This window comes from Paramisgurnus dabryanus, chromosome 4, assembly GCF_030506205.2.
Source record: "Paramisgurnus dabryanus chromosome 4, PD_genome_1.1, whole genome shotgun sequence".
Classification (NCBI taxonomy): domain Eukaryota; kingdom Metazoa; phylum Chordata; class Actinopteri; order Cypriniformes; family Cobitidae; genus Paramisgurnus; species Paramisgurnus dabryanus.
Window position 1 is genome coordinate 13,698,025 of NC_133340.1, and position 24,334 is coordinate 13,722,358.

Below are 24,334 nucleotides of genomic sequence, written 5' to 3' on the forward strand. Positions count from 1 at the left end.
TCTACTGCATGTGCTTTTTTGTTTGGGTTTCCAATTATGTTCGTCTGAGTGTGTTGCGTTCGTCTCAGTGTCAGATGTGAAGTGTCTCAGCAGATAAATCCCTCACTCTGAGTTTACGTGATTTTATCTCTGCATGTTCTTGCTCAAGAATGACAGTGGCTGTGTCATTTCTATTGTAAATAGGGATGTGCATCGATGCATCGCGTTCCCATTAAAAGACCTGTCTAAAATCGATTCTGAATCGTAAGGCTTCGATTTAGTGTTTCATGCACAGCTTGTGCATGTACTAAGGCTTCGTGATCAGTAGGAAGTCCTTATCAATCTAAAATCACTACAAGTTTGACTCGTTTATAACGTGCATTTAAAAAAGCAACACTCGTCAAACACAATCATTTAAAATATTCTTTATTATCATGAAAATACCTGAAACAATCTAAAGAACAGCGATATTAACTTCTTACACCCTGAAGCTATTTTGGGGATTTTCGCCTGGATTTGGCCTACCCAATTTCAAAAGCATCCCATACCCACATGCAGAGGTTTACATACAAAAGTTTGGTATCATTTTACAGGTAACCCTTTGAAATTACATAAAACACTGTTAAAAGTGCTCAACATGGTTGTATGTGATGTCAGGCCTCTAATAAACACAAAAATAAATAGGCGCTTTTTATGTTTTTTTTCTAAAGTTTTTATTTGAAAGTATATAACTCTGGTCCTGGGTATCTCAGGTCCCTGCAGACAGTTTTGTTTGATTCCAGCAATTGTCAGCTTACAGAGGAAAAAGGAATTTTTTCTCTATCATAATCTATGCAAAAGTTATTTTACTCCAACTGAAGGGAGGAATAATACCCTTTTTGTATACAATTTCTGCCTAAGAACATTTGAAGTGTCCCCATAACCACATACAGTGGAATAAATGCAATTTCTTTATATCATTTTAAAGAAAACCCTTTGAAGTTACATAAAAAGCTGCTGTTTGTGACAAATTTTGTTATTTATGTTGTTTTTCATATGATGAAACACCAAATTTTATTTTTTATGTTGTAAACACTGTCTTTGATAGTGTATAACTCTGGTTCTGTGTGCTCTAGCAGACTGCAGACAGTTCTGGTTGTTAGCAGCGGCAGACAGTAAACACCCAAAAAAAGAATGAACTCTTTAGCATGTCGCATTCAAAAGTTATTCTCATTTTACTAAAGGGTGTGAAAATACATTTTTCATATAAATATTAATTTTTTGTTTTGCACATATAATAAATAGCAAGGGATTAATTATGCACACATCCAAAGAAAATGCTGTGAATGGACTCATTGTTTAGAGTAGGACCTAAAATAAAAGATGGTGTATCATTTGTGGCTATCTGTGCTATCTGAGGCAGTCCACACTCAAGTTTCACATATGTTTACAAAAGACCATTTTTTACCTTATTATTCATTCAGCGATTGTTGGATATGTGTTGATATTAGAACAAAAATAACGCTGTAGTCTTATTCCTGAGAGTGAGAGCTTTCATTTGATATAAGACTTGACCATGTTTGTCATTTTTGAAAAATATGAAATATGTAAATATTAAATGATATAATAAAATATTGGGGGGGTGATAGTGTAAATTAAGTGTAAATAACTTTCTTACAGTAAAAGATGTGTCAAAGTGATGCATATCTGCAGAAAGTAGAGACTCTAAGCTTTCAAACAGTATCTCATATGTGTTACTGGGGTCCATGACGGAGCATCAAAGATTAAAAGAATCTTTTATATTAAGTCAAAATACGAAATTCTGGACCCGGGACAGGGTCCTCAGGGTTGAAGAGGTTAATATGCCTCTAGATATTTCCTGGAATAGTGTTAGTAATGCTACTTCTTCTGTGGCACAAATGGTGTTTCTAAGCGAGAGCGCCCCCTGGCTTTTGGATGTGGCTGCATTTCAACGTAATTCATTCAAATTCATTCATTGAGAAAACGCGCGTTTGCCCGATTAATTGTCACAACCCTAATTGTAAAGAATTAAATAAATATCAATTTAAACGTTGTTTGGCTAAAAGCAAGTGTCTTAATTGAAAGTAATAGAAGCGAGTCCATTAGCGCCCCTTGCAGGCATTTTTTATAATACATAATGCTGTTTTTTATTACAAAAGCTACATATTACTGTAATGTGTTTACTTGTTTTTATACTTTATTTTAAACAATTAATATTGCATGGCAATTGTTATGTAATTTTAAAGGTAATTGCCCCCTTTGGTGTATTTTTATTACAAAAAAATTAATCTAATAACTTCATTATTAATTAGCGTAATAATTGTTAAGGGCAGTCCTAGATTAGTTAAAATATTTAAAAATAATGTGATTTCTGTTTCCCATTCATTCATTTTATAATTGAGGATTTCTTACAAAGTGTAAAAATTTTGTCTCGTTTTCCTGAACTCAATCTTGTGTCTCGTCTCGTGGATTAAGTGTCTAGACACACCCCTTGAAGCAAGAGGTTTACAGATCACAATGCAAACGGGAGAAGCTTACGCTAATGTTACGGTCGTCACGATCGCAGATGACATTCGGATTAATACTGTTCATGTTCCGCAGGGTAAGATTAAATTCATTTGCATTTAACCAGTTTAATACTGTATGTAGAGGCACTGAACTTTAGCTAACTTAACGTTAGCACAAGCTATCTATCTAACTTACCAGAGGCTGTTTTAGTATGTAACGATTGCGAATAAATATGTTTTGGTGGCGTTAGCACAGATAAAAACATTGTTTCTTCGACTTACCTTAGAACAAATATACTAGTCAACATTTGAAGTAGATCAAAACCTTTCATAAAAGTGGGCCTAATACCAATACCCAATATTTGTTCTTGACAATTTTGATTAGCATTTTTGATCCACTTCAAATGTTGACTAGTGTATATACATCCTTGTTGATCTGGACATTACGTGACATTTTTGTTTGGGTTTGGAAAATGGAATAAAATCTATTTGATTGCCCATCCTCCCAAGATACCTGGCATTAGTGTTCCAAGTTCCCCAGGAACATTGTTTTACCATTTTGGCAGCATTAACACAACAAAATCGATGTATGCTTTGGATTTAACAATGACGCTAAAACCTGAAGTTGTTCGAGTTTCGGCTCTTAGTGCAACTGATACTCAACTGCCATTGGCTCATCTGCGTTCGAGGGGCGGGGCTTAGTGACAGGTCAATTCCCAGTAAAAATTACTATGCCATGAGAGGCTTAGGTGCTTTACAGTGATTTTACCACTAGCAAGGACATGGGTTTGATTCCCAGGTAATGCAATACTGAAAAACTTTTTATATAAGTGTAAACAATCAGTGTATTTTATTTATTTATTCTTAACAGCATTCCATTATATATAATGCTATATAAATGGTGAAAACTGGTTTATCCACACACAAGTTAATCCACACAAGTTGATATAGCCCATTTCATCAAACGCACATGCGGTAAGGTGATTACGCGTCTGGTCCGAACTTTACTTCCGGTTTCTGTTTGTCTTATGGTCTGACTAGTTACTGAAACTGAACTCTTAAACAAATACCTTTGTTTTTGGTTTCCTAGGTAATCTACATGTTGTTTATTTTGCTTGTTATATAAATAAACTACTTTAAAAGGACTTTGTTCTTATTTATTCTTAGCGGAGTTTACCAGAAGTTACGTGTTCTCCACGAAAGCCGCTTGTTTATGTTGTTACTGCTGAAACCGTCTATATACACAAATTGGGCAAGGGGTTGGACATGTTCAATTTACCTAACCTGCATGTTTTTGGAATGGAGGAAACCGGTGTAAACCCACACTGACGGAGAACATGCAAACTCCACATAGAAAGGCCTCCTGACCTAGCCGGGACTCGAACCGGGGACTTTATTACTGTGAGCCACTGTGCCACCCCGTGTAAATGTTTTAAAGTATATAAAGTCCTACCTAATTAGCCAAATAACGGAATTAACTATTCTGTCTTTGCATTTTTATCTTGTTTAGCAATATATAATGCATCTGGTACAGTGGGTGTTTTTGCTTAAATAGTTGAAGGGTTTGCTCAGATATAAAATCATTTTTGCTCAACAAAATAAAATAAGCAATATTTTTCATAACATACTAATGTTTAAGAACATTTCATTCAGGCACACCCAGACACTCATGATAAAACACAATTTAATGGTGTTAACATTATTAATTAGTACTTACCAGAATGTGTTTTTGACAGAAGAGGATCAGGCAGTAGCACACATCTGCATAAGCGATTGCTCCAGCTGTGTGTCTTCGGGCATGTTTTATTTGCCACATGACATCTGTGAAGGAAATAAATGATTAGCAATGAGACAGACAGAAGCATTAAATTAAATTAAGTATTCACATTAAGTCTCAACAAGCAATTGACTTATCTTAAAGTGAAAATGTCTAGATGTTGACTTTACTGTTATAACTCAAAAACTAATATGTATATATATATTCCATAAAAACACTTCTTTTGATCACAGTCTGTATGTCTAAGCTCGCTGCAATTGAGTCTGTTTGCTTTTAAGATTTAGTAATAAAATGGGCAAAATAACATTGATTTTCAAAGAGGACTTGAAAGATGACCTCACTGGCAACAAATATGTTTTATGCGGATCACTCACTTTATCTATTAACTAAACACACCTCAAAGGAACTGGAAAGACAGAGTTTTAAACCATTTGGCTTGACTCTGCAGTGACTGTGAACAGGAGAAATTTAATAAACAAAGAATAAGGAGTGATGATATCGGGGTAACTTATCAGCATGCATGAGGCACCAGAACACAACAGAGCTTTATATCAGCTTTACTCCTGTTCCTGGGGGGCCACTGGTTGTCAATTTTATATGTCTCTTTAATTTATCACACCTCTATTCAAATTCAAATAAAAAAACAGCTGCACTTTGTGGTTACTAAACAAAAAAGCAGTTGGGCGTGTTACAGAGTATTTCTGTGACGAATGCACTTCGCCAGGGTTCGTACAAGTTTTGGAAAGTTTTTTTCGATTACAGGTTCGGCTGACGTTTCAGGGGTATGGCTATATTAATGAGAACTAGTTTATCCACATACAAGTTAATCCACACAAGTTGATATACACACACATGTTGGCCGAACTGAATTAGGGCTACACGATAAATCGTATGTAATTGTCACGCGCATCTCGTCAGTAATGCCGGTTCCTTGATTAGAGTTAATTCGCCATCAGCTGCTTTCAAATGGAGCGGCATTAACTGCACAGAGCCGTAGTTCACTGACAATCGAATTAATTTTGCATTAATTATCGCGGATGTATCGCCTGCGATATGTATGCGATATGGCCCAGCTTGTCAGTGAACTACGGCTCTGTGCAGTTAATGCCGCTCCATCTGAAAACAGCTGATGGCGATTTAATAATAATCAAGGAACCGGCATTACTGACGAGATGCGTGTGATATCGCATGTGATTTATCGTGCAGCCCTAAACTGAATTGTGGATCCGTCAACGTTGAGTCGCGGCAGAAGTTAAACATTTCTCAACTTTTCAAGCGCCAACACGTGCATCAGCCAATCAGATCAAGCGTTAATGCTTTTGCCCGTGTGAATGTAACGCAAGTGTGTCAAGTAAGAGAAATATACAAAATGTTCAGAGCAGTGGGCCCCGACTCGAGAAACAGGATTGAGAACCACTGCTTTACAGTATTGCAAATAATTCAGTCCTTATTCAGATTTAGATAATAGCATTGTCAATTATGAACTAAACTTGAGCAAAAACAGGTTTAATTGGACAACTGCACTCACGTCACCCATGTTTTGCATATCAAGTTGTAGATGTGTCAAGAGTCCATGTAGGGGAAAGACTTGCCAGCAATCATACGGTTCAATTCTTTTATGATTTCAACACTGGGGTCACTATAAATATTGAAATTATTGGACTGCTGTGCAATGCACAAAGTATTGCAATCCACTTACAGTAAGTAATTTATTACTTTTTAAATGTAATAGCAACATGTACTTTACTTTTCATGACTGCTTACAAAACAAATATTTTACACAAAGACTGGTATTCTTATAAAAGCTGTAAATGAGCCCACATTTTAAAATGTTTAAAATTTTTGTTATTTTTGGACTAAAATGTATTTTCAATGCTTCAACAGATTCTAACTGACCCACTGATGTCACATGGACTACTTTGATGATGTTTTTATTACCTTTCTGGACATGCACAGCGTACCGTGCATAGATTTTCAATGAAGGGTCAACAAGCTCTCAGACTAAATAAAAAACATCTTAAACTGTGTTCCGAAGATGAACGAAGGTCTTACTAGTTTGGAACGACATTTGGGTGAGTCATTAATGACATTATTTTCATTTTTGGGTGAACTATCCCTTTAAGGTACAGTAATTTACCTAAAAAAGTACAATATTGTATTATGTTTAGTGTACTTTTAAAGGTACAAACAAGGAACCTAGTACCAGTGATAGAAAAGGTACAATTTTAAACTTTATTTTCTGACAGTAAATGCATTAGATGTCTCCATTACCTCGACTATCTAACACTGACTAGGGTTGAAACAGATCTTTGAACTAGATTGGCTCAAGACCATCTCATTGTCTGCTCCAGCGTGCATCTATCTTCTCGTGGCCTCACACTTTAAATCCGGGCTGTAGCTACTGGGCAGGGAAAACACAAGCCGTCACCAAAATAAACTTTACGCTGGCTTCTCATTTTCAAAGTGAGATAAATCTCCAAAATTGGATGGAAAGTGAGCACTACGCACAGAATGGATTGACACTGGTGTGAAGTATTGTTTTGCTTTTCCGTTAAGTGTGGACGTCAAACCGTCTGGGATTTGGCATTCCCTGCAGGCAAGTAAATTGATATGAAGTAAGTCATCGAGAAAAGCCTTGCTCTATTAAACTGGCGAAAAGGTCATTTCTGTAGACTCTTTGAATTTTGTCCTTTGTTTCACTGAGTGTAATCAGTGTGCATACATGAGGGTTTAAACATCTGCTATGCATTTACATACATACATTCACAGCTGTAAAGCATCTATAAGCCTAGATTTGGGGTCTACTCGGATACATTTTTAATAACGACTGCATATGAATTTCAATGTTGAGCCGTACGAAAAGTACAAATTATACAAATTAATTTTCTCCATCCTTTGTTGTTTCTCAGTAATACGCTATTTTTAACAAGAAAATATATATTGGAGGAATTTGGTTTAAAACGTGGGCACATACTGTACCAGAATACACCAAAACCTTAATCCGAGTTTGTGAAAATTGCTGTTTGGCTACTTCAGTATTACCACTCAAGCAAAAGTGATAAATTAGCACAAATTGATACAAAACTGCATATAACAGTCTCACATGCATGTCTTTCTTATGCCACAGTTTCAGGTTTTGCCATTGTTTCAAGAGTATAAAAAATTGTGACAAGGAGAAAACATGACTGAATGTGCAACCAATATGCATGTAGCTTGTGCACTAAGAACAGCCATAACTTTGATTATCACTGTCACAAAGTGTCCCAACACGCTAACTGTTCTTGTCTTGTATCATATACCTCTTGGCCTTTCAGATGTGAGGATCAGAACTAAATAATACATAACTTCAAACAGAGCACACCATACGGCATCAACAAACAGAAAAAAGACTTGATCTGCAGTCTGCAATAAAACTGTCATACTCCACACATTACAATAAAGCTGACAAGCCAAGAGCAATGCTTCTCTTGACCCCTAACAAGATTCCAAACGCTTAAGTAGGATTTAGTAGATCTTTTTGGAAAGAAATTAGTCAGAATTCTGGGAAACTTATACAGAGAAAGAACAGCATTTTGCAAAGTGTACTGTACACAAGGTTAGTATACAACCAAAAAAATGCTTTCTTAGAAAAGTTATTTTAAACATACATTTCCGTTTTTAGGAGAAATGCAAGCATCCAGAGCTTAAAACTGAAAATGTTGTGTATCACAATGTGTATTGTCTGAAAAATGGTCCCTATACCTGTCACTTAGCAGTACCACTTATAAAGGTTTTAATACTGGCACCATTAGTAAATGTAAGCAAAGAAGGCTGTAAAGAGAGTTGTTTTTATTGTTGAACATTTTGATCTTTGGCTTTAAAAGCTAAACTCTGCTCTCATTGAAAACAAACAATTGCAAACAAAAGATTTCTAGATTAAAAAAAAAAATCTTTGTTAAATATACTGTATGTGTGCCACAATTATTGACACCCTTTTAGTCAACTTTGTGATGCCTCCATTAACTAAGATAACAGCTCTGAGTCTTCTTCTTTAATGGCTGATAAGGGTGGAAAATGCATGACAAGAGATCTTAAAACTATTCCAGATCCTTCAGATTTATAATAAAGCGTAATAATAAAGGGCTTTGCTGCCTTAAAATGGCTGCAAGAGGTGCAATGATAATACGCAGTGCCTGAAAAAAGTAGCCCGGGTGCCAGCCGATCTTAGCCCCGCCCACCACATTTTGAGGACGGGAAGATCGGTCTGGGTTTTCTCCGTTGAGGATCTACTATGCGAGTCCCAAAGCTGGTCGACCAATCAAATTGTCAGGGCGGGCTTTATACGATGATGGACAGATGATCAACAGTAACGTAATCAACCACGTCACCAAAGAGGGCGTGTGTTGAATCCATTTACAACGAAATGGCTGACGCTGTAGAATTCAGATGTGTGGATTCTGACATTGAGTCTGTTCTTAAAGATATCGACAGAGCATTGATTTTAAAAGAGGAACAGAGAAACGCAATCAAAAGATGATCGGAAAGATGTTTTTGCCATCCTTCCAACGGGATTCGGCAAAAGTTGGCTGCACTTATGGAGGACCAAGTTAAAGAAGCAACTGAAATGGGTATCACGGCGATGCAACTCGGCATGCACGACGCGATGGATATAATTAGTGGTCGTTGCCAGCTTCTTTTCGGAACCCCGGGATTGTGGCTGCTGAATAAGTGGAGGGACTTGCTAGGCTACAAAATTTTTCAAGCAAACGTAATGGGTATCGTCGTGGATGAAGTTCACCTAATGTACAAATGGTATGAGATAGTATGACTTAGTAAATACTTAATGTTGTGATATAAATGAAATGTTGTAAACATAGTAGGTGTTGATGTACGTTCGCTAACTCAGACTTAGTATAATCACAATGTTAGTGTCATTGTAGCGAAATAACTAGCAGTTCGGTCAGGCTGCAAAAGACTTCATTTAACATACGTCACACACTCTGTTGCTCTGATTGGTCACAGGTTTATCCATTTGAGTGCAGAGGCATTTTTCGGTTAAAACACACCTCATAATAATAGCCAAGTGGAGCAGTATCAGACTTAAATTCTGACTAGAATTCAGTATGACAATGTCAGGCTACGAAAATAGTCCCCTGCTACTAAAAGTGAAGAATGGAGACTACTTTTGGGCAGTGCGTAATATCATTGCGCCTGCTGCAGCCATGGTACAGCAGCAAAGTCCTTGATTATTACGCCGGAATGAGAGTATAGTTCCTAGCCATAACTTTTTTAGCGGATGTGGCAAACTGTAGGTTTTGAATGTTTATATCTTCTGAATGATAATTTTTCCAGTGTTTTGGACCATACCAGTTTATATTTATTCTCAAGCCTATTGTATTTATACTAAAAGGAAAAAGTTTCATTGGGGCTTAGGCTTTCTGGCAGAGGCAATCAGGTGTTCATTTAATATTTGTTGATATTTGATAATAGTCCATGATACAGTGTATCTTAAAAACATGCCCAGATCTTCTGGCAGAGAAACAGCCCCAAAACATTAAAGACCCACAACCATATTTAACCGCCTCTCTACTTCTCGGAGTGTGCCAAACCCGTCTCTGTTTATTGCCAAAAAGCTCTATTTTGGTTTCATCTAACCATAGAATCCGATCTCATGTGAAGTATTGTTTGGCAAACTGAAGAGGCTTGAGTTTGTTTCTGGATGAGAGTAGAGGCTTTTTTTCTTGAAACCCTTCCAAACCATTTGTGGCTTTGCAGGTGATGTCAGATTGTAGTTTTGGAGACCCAACTAACTTCTGCAGTTTTCCAGCTGTGTTTCTTGAAGATTTTTTGGCCACTCCATCCTCCTGGCAGTGCGTTGGGACAAGATAGACGCACATCCTCTTTCAGGCTGATTCATAACACTTCCAGTTGCCTGAAATTTCTTAATGATTGCACTGATGGCGGGAATTTGTAGTGTTTTTGCTATTTTATTATAACCACTTCCCATTTTTTGTTGAAGCTCAACAACCTTTTGGTGCACATCACAACTATATTGTTTGGTCTTACCCATTGTGATGAATGACTAAGGGAGTTTGGCCTGTGTGACCTCTTATGTATGCCCCTGTAAAACAGGAAGTCATGTTTGAACAATTTCCTGTTTCTAGTAACCCAGGGATTCAAAATAATAAATAATAATAATAAATCAAATGAAATAGACTTCAACATATTTTGCACATGTGAAATCATAGGGGTGCAAATAAATGTGACACACATATATTTAACAAATATAGCTATAGCTTACATTGTTGCACAAGGTTGAGCGTTTTGTTTTTCTGGTATTTTTTTCACGCTGCCAAAAGACGATCTCCCGCAAATTATTGGAAATGTATAATGTTTTTCCAGAGAGTTATTGATGAACAAGTGTTTTTGGTGGCATATGTGTTTTTTTTGGTTTCTAAGTTGGGTGTGTAAGATACCAACTCCAATGCTATTTCATATTAATCGGCGTCTTGTTGACTAAAACACTGCATCGTTTTGAAATATGTCTGCAGTTCTTAGCAACTTTTTTGGTGGGCTTGAAAATATTTTGACCCAGCGGGATTAATCCTAACACTGTGTTACAAATAACCACTCAGCACTTACGATATGAAAACGTTAGCATAATTCTTGATTTTAATTTTTAAATGGGCTACATACTAATGATTGCTGGCTGCCAACAAAATAAATGTGCCTGTCTTATCAAAAATTGTGTGTCAAATTTATTTTTGTTCATATCTTTGATGTTGATTGAATAAGGTCACGTCAAAGATTGAAATCATAATGAAATGAATGGCTAAAATCAGACTTTGATGCTTATCATCTCAGAATTTTTTTTTTTTACTGTAGCATGGTTATTACAGACTGGGTCACATATAAAAAACATTTTTGTCATAATTGTGCTGCTTTTTCTCACATATTTAGACATTTGTATCCATTTATAATTTAACTATTGTTGGAAAAGGGCTGGATGAATGAATACAGTGTGGATACCTGTCTTATAATCAGATATATACACAATATCCACTTCTAGTATATAGACAAAATAGAAATATTGAAATATTTGCCTGCAAACTTAATTTTTAGCAAGTGTTACAAGTAACCCCCTGCATGTTACAATTAACCCCACCTATGGGGTAAGTTGTAACGTTTGCACTTCTGTCACATTTGGTGTAATTGTCCAAGAATGGTAAGTAATAGAAACAAACTTGAAATGTTCATTTGTAGCAGAGATGTGTGTGTTGCTTGTGTAAAAATATAACTAATCAAACTCAATTTGTTTTTGAATGATTGAGCCAAAACCAAAAAACGTTTGCCCCGCCCTCCCTAACATGATGTCTACAAAATAATTGTTACTGGTGGTTTGGGCAAATTACTCCTTTTGGGGGTCCCCTAAAAAACGTATCTGTTATGATTGCATTTGCTTATCTAGAGTAGTTTTACTCAGCAAATATAATGCACTTTAATTTCCACCATCAACCACAAAAAACAATGCATCAAATACTCTGACTGAAAACACACGTCGACTGGCATGATAAAACAAGATTTGTGGGGGGCCCAAAGGTTGTGGTATACCACTGGTTTGAATCATTTTTTTCTATATTTGCAATTCCACTCTATTTATGGCTTTGTCGCCTCCCCAATCCTTTAACCACTATTCCCTCTCTTTCTTTTTTTCTGTTATTGTGAGTTTAAGTGGCTCAGGCATAGTGTCAGCTCCCCAGGCAGATTTGGCCTAAGAGTTATCCAGCGAAAAAACAGGCTCAGATGTGGGTTTCCCCTCCAGATCAGAGGGACACGAGGCTTCACAGTCAACCTTTGCACTGGAACATGTGTGTCTTTGTGTGTGTGTGTTGTGTGTGCTTGTATGTTCAGCCTATACATCCCGCTGAGAACCGACTCGGATGCAACAGCTCAAGTTACAGGTCCACTGTCATTAACCTCCACTGGCTGAAAAGTGAGAGGTCAGGGCCAGTTAGCATGACCCCGGGCTAGAACAGGACCATTCTCATACATAGATCAACCTTCTCTCCCCTGCTGTCTGGCTGTCCATGAAATCACCACTTTTCCATCTAGACAGCGCAGATGATATATTACCCGTGTAGAACTGTTTGTCATTATGAAACTTAAGTAATGATTTTAAACAAGTTGCCTTGACCAATCTTGACCGATGCCTAATGGTTTATGGCAAGAATAATGTGAGTGCCCAATATGTTATTGTGTTCTTCAATTAATGCATGTGGTGCTTGAGCAATTTGTCGAATCTTATACATTATCATCTTATATATGCAAGATAGTTCAAAATTAAGATTGATGACCCAAAGATGGCACCAATAGGCAATTTTACTCTCACTTTACATCTCACATGTCTTTGTCAAAATGGCAACAGCAACCATCACAGATGTGGAGAGGGATACTGGAGTGTATAATGAATTTTTCCAAAACAAATGGACAATCTTTGATATGGGAATGGGAAAAAATGTGCACAAAGACAACCCTAAAATATGTGTATATCAACTACCGCCAAACTTTGGAAAGATATGAGATATCAAATTTTTGAATATCCCCCAGCCTCTTGCCAAACTGTACTGTACAATGGGTATCACAAACACGACTAAATGTCAGTACGCTTTGTATTCCAAACTGCAAACATACCGTGCACGCTATTCATACAAATGTTGGCTTAATTACTGTTGTGGGTTGTTTACCTAGAAAAGGACAAGAAGGTTGTTGAATAGCAATACCGTGAAATAAAGCAAATTGCCGACGTCGCCCCGAAATGGTTCAGTGATAAGCTACACATGGCAAGGTACTAAATATGTTTTCAATTACCATGCTCAGTGGCATAAGACAAGACATTCCTGAAAAATGGGGAGAGGACTTATGATTGGTCCATGAGTAGTGGAAGACACCCTATCGGACGACTAACATGTGCACTTGCACCTCATGTAACGAAAAACAGATGAAACGATTTCGTCTAGCAAGGTGTCGTGAAGATAACATAACAAAGCTAGGATAATTTAGAGAGCATGTTCCTAATATAATAATATTGCTGTACAAATCCATAGGCTGCATTGAGACAAATTCGGATCCTCACACCTACAGTTATTCAACTGCTTGGACAATACGGCCCATATGTTGTTTGTCATGGAGAGACGTTTCTCGCTAGGGCTGTCTAAGGAGGTCTGAAGCTCTACTGATTTACATTTAAAAGTCTGAAGAGGTTATAAACATCCCTTTATTTGCTAAGATAAATAACACTAGCAGGGTTTTCCAGGGTGCACCTTGAAACACATTAAGAAGTCAAAATGTAAGTAGGCGGTCTTTGGTCTGGTAACAGAAACATATGTTTCTTCTGTATTTCTCAACAGTGGAGACACAATTTTACTTATCTAATATAATGGACTTCTAAACTTAACAATATGAAATGAAACAAAAAGCTAATGAGCTATTGTGAGCAAAATATATTTGAGCATGGCACAAAACAGGAAATTTTTTGTTCCTTTTAAAGTCCTATTTAATGAAATGAGGTGCTTGAAATTGTTGTCAACCTCTTTGATCTACCCTCTTCATCATGCATGAATAAAACATTCAAAGGCGCCAATTTTCTTTTCCACTGGTGGGTGAAAAGTCCGCACAAAGTCACCCAAAGCTTATTACCAAAATATGGTACAGTATATATATTATATATGTATATATTAGATGTAGACCCAAAAAAATATACATATAAACACACAGTATATATACACACTGTATATATACATATACACACATATACACAAACACACACACACAGTATATATATATATATATATATATATATATATATATATATATATATATATATATATATATATATATATATATATATATATATATATATATATATATATATATATATATATATATATATATATATATATATATATATATATATATATATAAAATTGTTAGAACCCCCTTAGCTGTTATAAAATGCACTGTAACCCCACTGCTTCGCAGGGGTTATTGCTTTTATAAAACGGTTACTTAATATGCTTAACATTAGCGGGATTTTATAAAAAAAAACACAAATAAGTTGTAATTATATTAGTACAAATATTACTCTTCCGCCAAACAAAGTAGTTCCTCAGAATCAAGTGTGATTGAAACAGAGCGCAGTTCCCAACCAAAACAGATGCAGCAAAGACACAAAAAAATATGATTTAAGACTGTGGTGTTTATTTTATAAACCAACATTCATCTAATTCATACATTAACATTTATATCGTGCAACTGTCAAAGTGATGATCAAATATGCTTGGAATAACTCCCCGTTTCCCCGTTTTTTTTTTTTAAGTTGCCACCCAGTTTAATGCCTTGCATAATTATCTTCTTTAAATAAACATAAAATATCAAATGAAAGAACAGACCATCCGATTTCAAACAACCAAAAAACCCCAGTTTCATCCTACCTTCATTTGTTCTCTTATCACCTCAGATTTTTTAGCGAAAAACTGAGATAATTCCATTTATGTGAATAACTTTTGTAAGAGATCGGATTAAGAGCCTGATCAAAACACGCTGTTTTTAGTGTTGAGTGAATGCGTCAGTGTTTAAGTTGGATAAGATCGCCACCCAGTGGATAGCGGAAATATGAATTTGAGGTAGAAACTCCTCAAGGAGAGTTTTCTCTTTATTGATTAGATGACTTAACAATATTTATTGACATGTATCTGGATATCGTCATAATTGTGCAATTGTATACAAATTAAAAATATGATTAAAGACTGTGGTGTTTATATTCATAAATCAGTACGCAGCAACAGTGGTGCAGTGATACTTCTGTAATGCAGTCTGAACCGTGGGTTTACCAGGGAATTTTATCACGGCTTAGAACGCGTTTCAACCAATCAGAATGATGAACCAGAACTGCCCGTTTTATAAATATAATTTTAGTGCATAGTAAGTCATTTAGGAGACAACTAGAAATAATAAATTATATACAAAATTACTGGCATTAATTCTATGGTGTATGTGACTACAAAAGTGGTTGTATAAGAACTTAAGATGTAAAGAACTAATAACAGAATCCCAATGATCTGGTGAATAATGAAGTGCACACCCACCAGCACACAGAGTATGTAGACTAGCAACACCACCTCGAGGTCAAATGTCACTATTTAAGAGTCTGTGCGGTTTCATAGCCTCCCTAATGTCTGAATGTTTATCCTCCTGGCGAGTCTCTACTTTCCTACATGGTGAGTCATCACCTCCCAAACAATACAGAGTGAGAAAAGTAAAAACGTAACTAAACTCTAGCCAACTGTTGATAATCACTACCAGGCATCTGCCATTGTATTGCACAAGCTCTGATATCATTGCCTGCTTTTATGTGCTTCAATATCCTCTCTGGGCCACACGTCTGAAGCATGCCTAATTTCTCCTTTATGGCAAACGGTGTCTGTTTGTGTCGTCCTTCGATTGATCGGCAGGCTGCGTTAGCACCTCGAAGTTCAAATCTGGATGCATGGATGGGACCACCCTGTGTCAAAGCCCCCGGCGGGCCGACTGCCCGAGCATTTATCAGATGGCGCAGGTTACGGCAAGGATTTTTCCGAACAGAAGATTACAATCGAGCAGAAAGTATTTGAAGCCGACCTGGAGTGATCCTGAATTAATCTAGCCTTGGAGCCAGATTATATGAATAATATTGAAGAAAGAATCCGGACAACACGCTGCAAAAAAATCGACCGGATCGCATGGATTTTGACCTTTACAGCTGCTTAACAGACAGCTGTAAATAATTACAACAGCGTGCAACATTGTAATAGACGTCAGCTGCAGGTAATCGCAGTGGAAGCCGTGCCACCGCGCGTCCACACTGAACTATCAGCCTCTTATAGGCGGCATCTCATGTACGTAGACATTACGCCGTCCCCGCTTGCGTGAAAGCACGACAGGAATGAGATGAAGCCTCAATGTGTCCAGGAAACCAAAACAACATATAACACACTTCCTCAGTGCAGGTCGCCCTAGGAACACATCTGCTTTTTCTTAAGCAAGGCCTGGCTGTGCGGGACCTTGTGGGGGATAAAACCTCTTTCCTTTTCACTGCAAATCACTTTGACAGGGGATGACTTGAAAAAACAGTGTTGAAACACATAACAATAAACGGTTCTCTTCTTCACTGATGGACTTACAGTTGGTTGGGGCAATGCGAGAAAAATAATTATCGGCTTGCTATATAGAAGCTGTTGAAAAAGTCTGAAATGCGCTGTTATGATGGCACCTCCAAACTGTACGTGTAATGGCTTAAGCATGCCACTGATCACTTTTCTGGCATGAACTGTGCATCAAAAGTTAAAATGGGAAATTTCTAAGTGTCTCCCTCATAGCAAACAGATCTCTGAGCAATGCTGTAATACACTGGCCTCCACTGCCATACGTTTGATAAAAGAGAAGATGGAGTTTTCAGGCGTGCATAAACAAACACATCGTTTTTGTTCATGTATGCGCAAGTGAGTCATCGCTCAGCATGGTGACAACTCTCCCGAAAAGCCAAACGTGCTAATCCTTCATTCTTCGAGAGGATAAAAACGATAAACATTTACGCAGTGAGGGAACAACTTAAATGGGTGTGCCTCGAGTAAAAAATAACTGATGATAGGAAACAGACTGCGTAGTTGTGTTGTTTCATGCCTCTGAATCCGTTTAAACAGAAAAATGACATTTTATACAATGTCCTGGTTTACTTAACTACAGCGAAGATGGTTTACATATTTCAGTTTATCTTATGTTCTATCCAAAACCGGGAAGAGTTTCATTTAAACATCTGGTATGTTTCTACCACACTGCTCCTTTTTCGCTCACTGTCTCTTTCTTTCTCTGACGACTAAAATTCAATCATTCGTGTTGCTCTGTGTTTCAAATTAAGTGGTTTGATACACGAAGTGATACAGGGTGTGTTGTGGGTTTGGCTTGTCATAAAGGAAGCAATAAACAGTCTCTCACCACAGCAGAACTATTAAAAGCCTCTTGATGTACATGTGGATCAGAAAGACAAAAAGCTTATTTTTTTATATTATAGTGTGATTACAATGTATTAGGCATTAGAGGTATTGTGACTGATACTTTGATCTTAAGCAGCTCCCATTACATCAAAACAGTGAAGATTTTCAGTTTTTCAGTCATGTTATTTTCATAGGTCTTCAATACTTTGGTTCAAACCCTTGAATTTTGCATTTTTCAGTCCCCTCCTACCTCAATAAGCTGATGATGAACAATGAAACAACATTAATGAGCTGCAATTTCTTAAGGAGACGTTGCCAGCAAGCCACAGGAACACATGTGCTTTCTAACTTGTTAGTTATGAAGCCAATCAAGCCAACACACTGCATGGTAAGTTCATTAAGATTCCCTACTGGGATTTTCTTCCCTCACGAAATTCCTACAACAACAGATGAAGAGGAAGATCATCGTGAACTCTAACAATGGGCAGCCACACTGCACCACCAATATGAAAAGCAATCTAATGAGCTACCACACGTCAGTGGATGCAACATCATCCAAAATACACATATCAGTATAGCCGCATATCCGCTCATGACATGATGCATTGAGCCAAGGCGCATTTAAAATCTATAAAGTCAATATACTGAATGTAATATATGTTACCCCACCATCAGTTGCATGTACATTCACACCGCAGCTCTTAATGTATTAGTTATGAGACACAATTTCTGTAATGCATGAGTAATGGTTTTTAATAGTGGTCGACCAATATGTTTTTTTATGGCCGATATTAAAATATGCTGTATGGCCAATTGCCCAATATGAGGCTGATATAACACAAATGTTATTACTAAAAATACATTTGTTGTGCATAAAATTTATAAATATACACTTTTGAAGTACTTGAATACTTAATTGAAGTATTACTTAGTATATTTCATTAGGACTTAATAACATAAGTGTAAAATTCCTAAAATAGTTGGAGGGGAAAACACAATGTCAATCGATATTAATGTTTAAACACTTTGGTTTTACAACTGATTTGAATTGCTCAGACTGACAGTGTAAACACTTACTCTGGTAGAGCTCTTCGAATGATCGAGTGCCGTTGTCGGAACACATCCAGTTTTGAGAGACAGCTGCAGGACGTGTGGTTGGCAAAGCTTATGGTGACTGGCTTGGTCCCTTGCTTGACAGGAACTGTGATTTCAAAAAGCTGTAGAATAAGAAAGTAAGAAAATCGCATTAATTGCTTTTTTGGAACTTCAAGCATTTCTGTGCTGCATGCCATGGTCATTTGTATCTAAAAGATCAGTTTATATTTGAAAGTGTTGGGCAACCATGATTTCTAAGAAATCATTGAATGTACACACACAACCAGAACTCAAAATGCTGAGGCAGAATAAGGGAACTTGTGCAAGAACATTTGCGAGATAGACAAATATTGCTACAGTAGATCAAGAAATCAAAACTTTCTCAACCTTAAGAGGGAAAGTTTGTTCAATTTGCAAATCAAGAGTCCTAACCAAATGTGATCTGATATATACTACATTGCCAAAAGTTTTGGGACACCAAATCATGCACATGAACCTGAATGACATCCCATTCTTAATCCACATGGTTTAATATGGAGTAGGCCCACCCTTTGCACCTATAACCGCTTCAATTCTTCTTGGAAGACTTTCTACAAGGTTTAGGAGTGTGTTTATGGTAATTTTTTCTTCTAAAATCACATTTGTAAGGTCAGACACTAATGTTGGACGAGAAGGCCTTGCTTGTAGTCTCCGGTCTAATTCATCCCAAAGAAGTTCTGTTGAGTTGAGGTCAAGACTCTGTGCAGGCCAGTCAAGTTCCTCAACACCAAACTCGTTCATCCATGTCTTTATGAACCTTGCTTTGTGCACTGGTGCACAGTCATGTTGGAACAGAATGGGGCCATCCCCAAACTGTTCTCACAAAATTGAGAGCATTAAATTGTCCAAAATGTCTTGGTATGATGATGCATTATGAGTTCCTTTTACTGGAAATGATTGGAACACCTTAATTCAATGATTTGGAGGGGTGTCCCAAAACTGTTGGCAATATAGTGTATCAACAAATAATAAAAATCTCTCATCTAAGTATGCATTTGGCACATGTTTTCACCCAAAGTGAGAAAGTATACATTTTTCAGTCTGTTCCCTGGGTTCGAACTCATGAACTTTCACTCTGCTAACGCAATGCTCTACCTTTGAGCTATACAGGAGCCCATAGCACAACTATATCAAGTCATGGACATTTTGTTTGTAATGTGAAAGCGATAAGAAGAGCAGCCTCACACCATAAAATCTCACTGGATAAAAATCCACTCCACATATGTTATCTTTATGTTAAACATGAAATAAATCTGATTTGTTAAATCAGATCAATCTGATGTACTGCATCACAAAACATCTTCATTCAGAATGGACAAATTAATTCCTTCCATGATGTCATGTCTGGTTTGGACACAGTAAATAAATACTGAAGATCATGTGTTTCCAAATAGTGTGTAATATTCTGTGTGTATACATTTCATATTGTATAACTTTCTGGAGCTGGTTAAACCCTTACGATAGCCTCTGTTGTCTTGTCTTCTCATCAACATCTCCTCCTTCTCTTCCTCTTTCAGTTAAATGTCTTTCAGATGAATATATGCATGTTTAGCAAGACAACAAACAACCTTTCAAAAACTCTGGAATGTTAAACCTCCCTCCTGTAATATAAACAACTGCCCCACACACGTAAATTAATTGTGCTTGATCAGGACGAGAATTATGTGATGTTAGCATCTGAGCCGACCCCTGGCACTGGCCCACCATACTTTTCAGGATTCCTCCCCTGCGTCATCGTTCAATGCCCCATACATACACGTCATGTGGCCACTTGTTAAATCGCACTGATATATCTGCAGACAAGTGCTTTAGGATTCAAAATCCATGTGAAAGTAAGACCACATTATCCAAACACAGTTTACCACATACAGTGCATCCATGTTATAATTTTTAGGAATTTAATCCACTATACCTTGGCAATGCAAGCACTATTCTCAAAAAGTCAAGTTATAGGATAAGCAGCGTTGCAGATACAAGGTTTCTGTCCGAGAGCAAACAAATTATTGATTACATTTTTTGAGATTAACTCACTGTAATCCACACCCATGGCTTATTGCACGTTTGTCTTTCTAGCTTGGCTTTTGCATAAGTCCACAAATCAGTGGTTAACCACTTTTACCAAGCTTCACTTGATCCAAAAAGCTTCACTTGCTCACTCTGTAAACCTGTCAGCCCTCGAGTGTTGACAATAAAAGCACTTTAATGGAGTATTTACAGTCCAGAAGGCCTGAGAAAGTGAGACAAGGGTTGCAGACGAAACCAGAGCATCTAATTGTTTTGTTTTTTTGAGCATGTTCTTCTCTCAATTCAAGAATGAAGACTAGCACACCTATTATAGCAGATCTTGCATAACAAGGAGCCTTAGAAATGAAAATAGAATCATAACCATGTTCATATTAATTTGACCCAGTCATTTCTTGAATGAAAACTAGGGATTGCCATTTCATAATCCAGATCTTACTAAAATATTTTGCAATATCTTCACATTGCATCTGTTGCACAGGCTTTGTGCCCAGAGTGGGAGTGTTGCATCTGTAGCGCAGTAGCAGGGACATGAAGACCCTGACCTGTACGGCAGTGGGAGGGCGCCATGGTTTAAATCACTGGAGGAGAACCCATTGCTTGCTGAGGTCAGCCCACCCAAAATAAGTGGGCAATTAAAGAAGGCCTGTTCGCAAATAATTTACATCCATGACCTCCATACCAAACCGCTGCCTCTTCTACAACTCACTAAATCAAAGCTTAACAGAGATCATCTCTGCAGGCTGTGAAACAGAAGTCAATGTAATACATGTATTGTACTCATAGAGGCATTACCTGAACTAAACAAAGCAAAGCAAAGGGATTAAAACACTTTCATTAAAACAACCTAAGTGCAATATGAAACTGTTTCAAAATGTCTTTAGCATAGCATTTCTGGACTTTGAATGTGGAAGTTGCAATGTTGGCATTTGGGGAGTCAGAAAGCTCTAAAAAATATCAGTTTGTGTTCCAAAGATGAGCAAAGGTCTTATAGGTGTGGAAAGATGAGGGAACTAACCCTTTACGGTACACATGGATGTTGAAGAAGTCACTCACCGTCTTGCTGATGTATGAAGTGCTGATGTTCACGCACTGATGTTCCTCACTGTTACAGCAGCCCCCACATCTGTAGACAGACACGCAGGGTGGTTTATAGAAGGTGTTTGTAGCTGCCCCAAACTCTTTCCCCACATCTAAACAAACTTGGCGTGGCATGCACAGGGTCTTTCTCCACTCTGTTTCAATACCTGTAGGAGGCGCAGTGGAAGAGTAAGACAGGAAGAGGAGCATTAAATAAGGGCCAGCAGTTTAATGCATCAATTGTTATGCACTGCAATTATTGAAAACCATAGTCTGAAACATTATTGGTGGGGAAATTTTGTTCCAGGATTTTTGAAAAAGTTTTTAAATTTACAACTATGAAATCTTTGCTGTAATGCAGTAAGGACAAAAAGCACCGCCAACACAAGCTGTGGCAGTCCCAAATTAATAGTCACTCACTTTTAAGTATATCAAAGTTGAAGTAAGCAGCCGCAAAGGAGACCTCCTCCGACCTTGTTTCCGTGGAGCTGTGCTCTCTCTGAGGGAAGCGAGCTCCTGCTTTGGAACGACACTTCAGCATGCTCCAGTAGCTGGGGTAAACTATCCTCATCAGTTCATCTACGCTGCCCACCGAACGTAACTGCTCCACCATGTCTGTCTCTGAATTCTCCTGACAGGACACAGAGAAACAGGGTAAAGGCTCTGGTAAACCCACGGCAAAGTTCTTCTTCATTCAGGGGTGGGAAGAAGAAGAGCTGAAAACAATATACAATTTCCAAACATTTTGAAGCACCAACATATCTGATTTGACAGACTCACTGTCCATATTGTATATCACAACTGTTCAGATCCGATATGTGCATCCTGTTTCTATGACATTGACATTTAGCTGGCACGACAATCTGCTTCGATGTTTGAAGTTGTAGAAACTATATTCCCCCAAGTTTCAAAGTTTGCGCTGGGGTTGCATTTACGTGACGTGACAGCATGAGGTAACCAAAAAGTGTGATCAGAGAGGTCAGAATGAAATGGAGATTCATATGTATATAAGCATAAGTAAGATGTGTTGCTGAGGACCTAATTTGGACAACTTTAAAGACTACTTTAAATCAATTTTTCGATGTTTTTGCACACTCAGATTCCAGATTTTCAAATAACTGTTTCTCTGACAAATTTTGTCCTAAGAAACCATACATCAATGTAAAGCCTAGTTACAGTATTCAACTTTCGGGTGATGTGTAGATCTCAACAATGACCCTTATGACTGGTTTTGCGGTTCTAAGTAGGTGTTCTAGAGTTTTAAGTAGGGCTGCAACTAACAATTATTTTAATAATCGATTAATCGGAAGAATATTATTTTTGGTTAATTGACTAATCAGATAAAAAACTAAATATTTACGGATGTGCTGGTGAAAACATTTAGCCACAGATTAATACATTTATTTTAATCTTCAACTTTAGAACATGATGAGTATTAAATTATTTGTTATTAAAAAACTAAATGAGCCATATAATAAGAAAATGATACAGTTTAGCCTACATTGTTGCATTGTTACAGTAATAAAACCTGGATTTCCACCTTACTTTAAAACAGGTGCTTAGTTCATTACTATTTTTATAAAAACCCAACAACAATTAGACAAATACAAACTCACGTATATTTAAGAGGACATACTGTATCATGAAAATCTGACTTTTTCCATGTTTCAGTGCTATAATTGGGTCCCCCAGTGCTTCTATCAACTTAGAAAATATGAAAAAGAACAACCCAGAAACTTTGTTTTGCTAAACCATTCTCTGCAAACTCCCCTTGTGATGTCAGAATAATACCGCCCCTTAATCTGCGCTATCCAACCAGAGCACTGCCATTTAGTGCAGAGATCAGCCATAGAGTGTAAAAAAAATATGGACGTAGTGTCCGTGACGTCACCCATTGGTTTGTGAAGACCGTTTTTGAAGCTTAAAGTAGGCGTTGCCTGCCGTCGCCATATTGGCCGCGCGTCACTCGCGGAAAACCGAAAATGGGTAAAGAGGCGGGACATGAAGCTGGTGAAGCTAGGGTGGCTGGTTGCTGAAACCACACCCACCTAGCTCGATTCTAGTGACAGCAGTGGCTGTTCAACTGTCACTCAAGCCGCCACGCCCTTAATTATGCAGAAGTTTAAGGCTTAATATAATTTAAACGGATGAGTTACAAAAAATTCACCCCCTCACAGTTGTCATGAAGGGCAAAAAGCTATACAGACCAAAAACACTTTTTGTACCAGGCTGTAAACACATTATTTTCTACTGTAAAGTTGGGCATTTTTAACATGGGAGTCTTTGGGAATTGACTCCCTTTTGGAGCCAGCCTCTAGCGGCCAGTCGATGAATTGCAATTTAAGTCACTTCCGTATTGGCTTCATCAGAGAGATCGGAAGGTTGCCCCTCGAGATCAGCTCATTTGCATTTAAAAAGGACACCCAAAAATGGCACATTTTTGCTCACATCTACAAAGTGTCAATTTTAACATGTAATGATCAATTATCTATACGGTATTTTAAGCTAGAACTTCACATATGTCCTCTGGGAACACCAACATTTTATTTGACATCTTAAAAAAGTCTTGTGAAATGTCCTCTTTGAAGGCCAAAATAAACCTTTATTAACCAGTGTTCTTTTGCGCTTTTGCCTCCTTCATTATCCTTCAGGGTTGCCAGATCCACATAACAAAACCAGCCCAATACCATACAAAAGTAGTCCAAAAGCACCTCAATAATTATGCACAGCCCAAATACCAACAAATAATGAACCAAATATTTCCATCTCTAACCAGCAGAAAAACATCAACAGTTTAAAAGAAAACCAATTCAGAACTGAAGTAAAAA

The 24,334-nt window shown here is 37.4% G+C and overlaps 1 protein-coding gene across 1 annotated transcript in view; it reads right to left on the reverse strand.

Moving 5' to 3' along the window:
* The window catches only part of vegfc (vascular endothelial growth factor c), a 68,364-nt gene that overhangs the window by 10,828 nt on the left and 33,202 nt on the right, over positions 1–24,334 (reverse strand). The window contains exons 2-5 of the mRNA XM_065265305.2: positions 21,927–22,137; positions 21,483–21,673; positions 18,348–18,487; positions 4,204–4,307 (exon numbers count right to left, since the gene is read on the reverse strand). Coding sequence (XP_065121377.1) covers positions 4,204–4,307; positions 18,348–18,487; positions 21,483–21,673; positions 21,927–22,137 — 646 coding nt within the window. The remainder of the gene's footprint in view (positions 1–4,203; positions 4,308–18,347; positions 18,488–21,482; positions 21,674–21,926; positions 22,138–24,334) is intronic.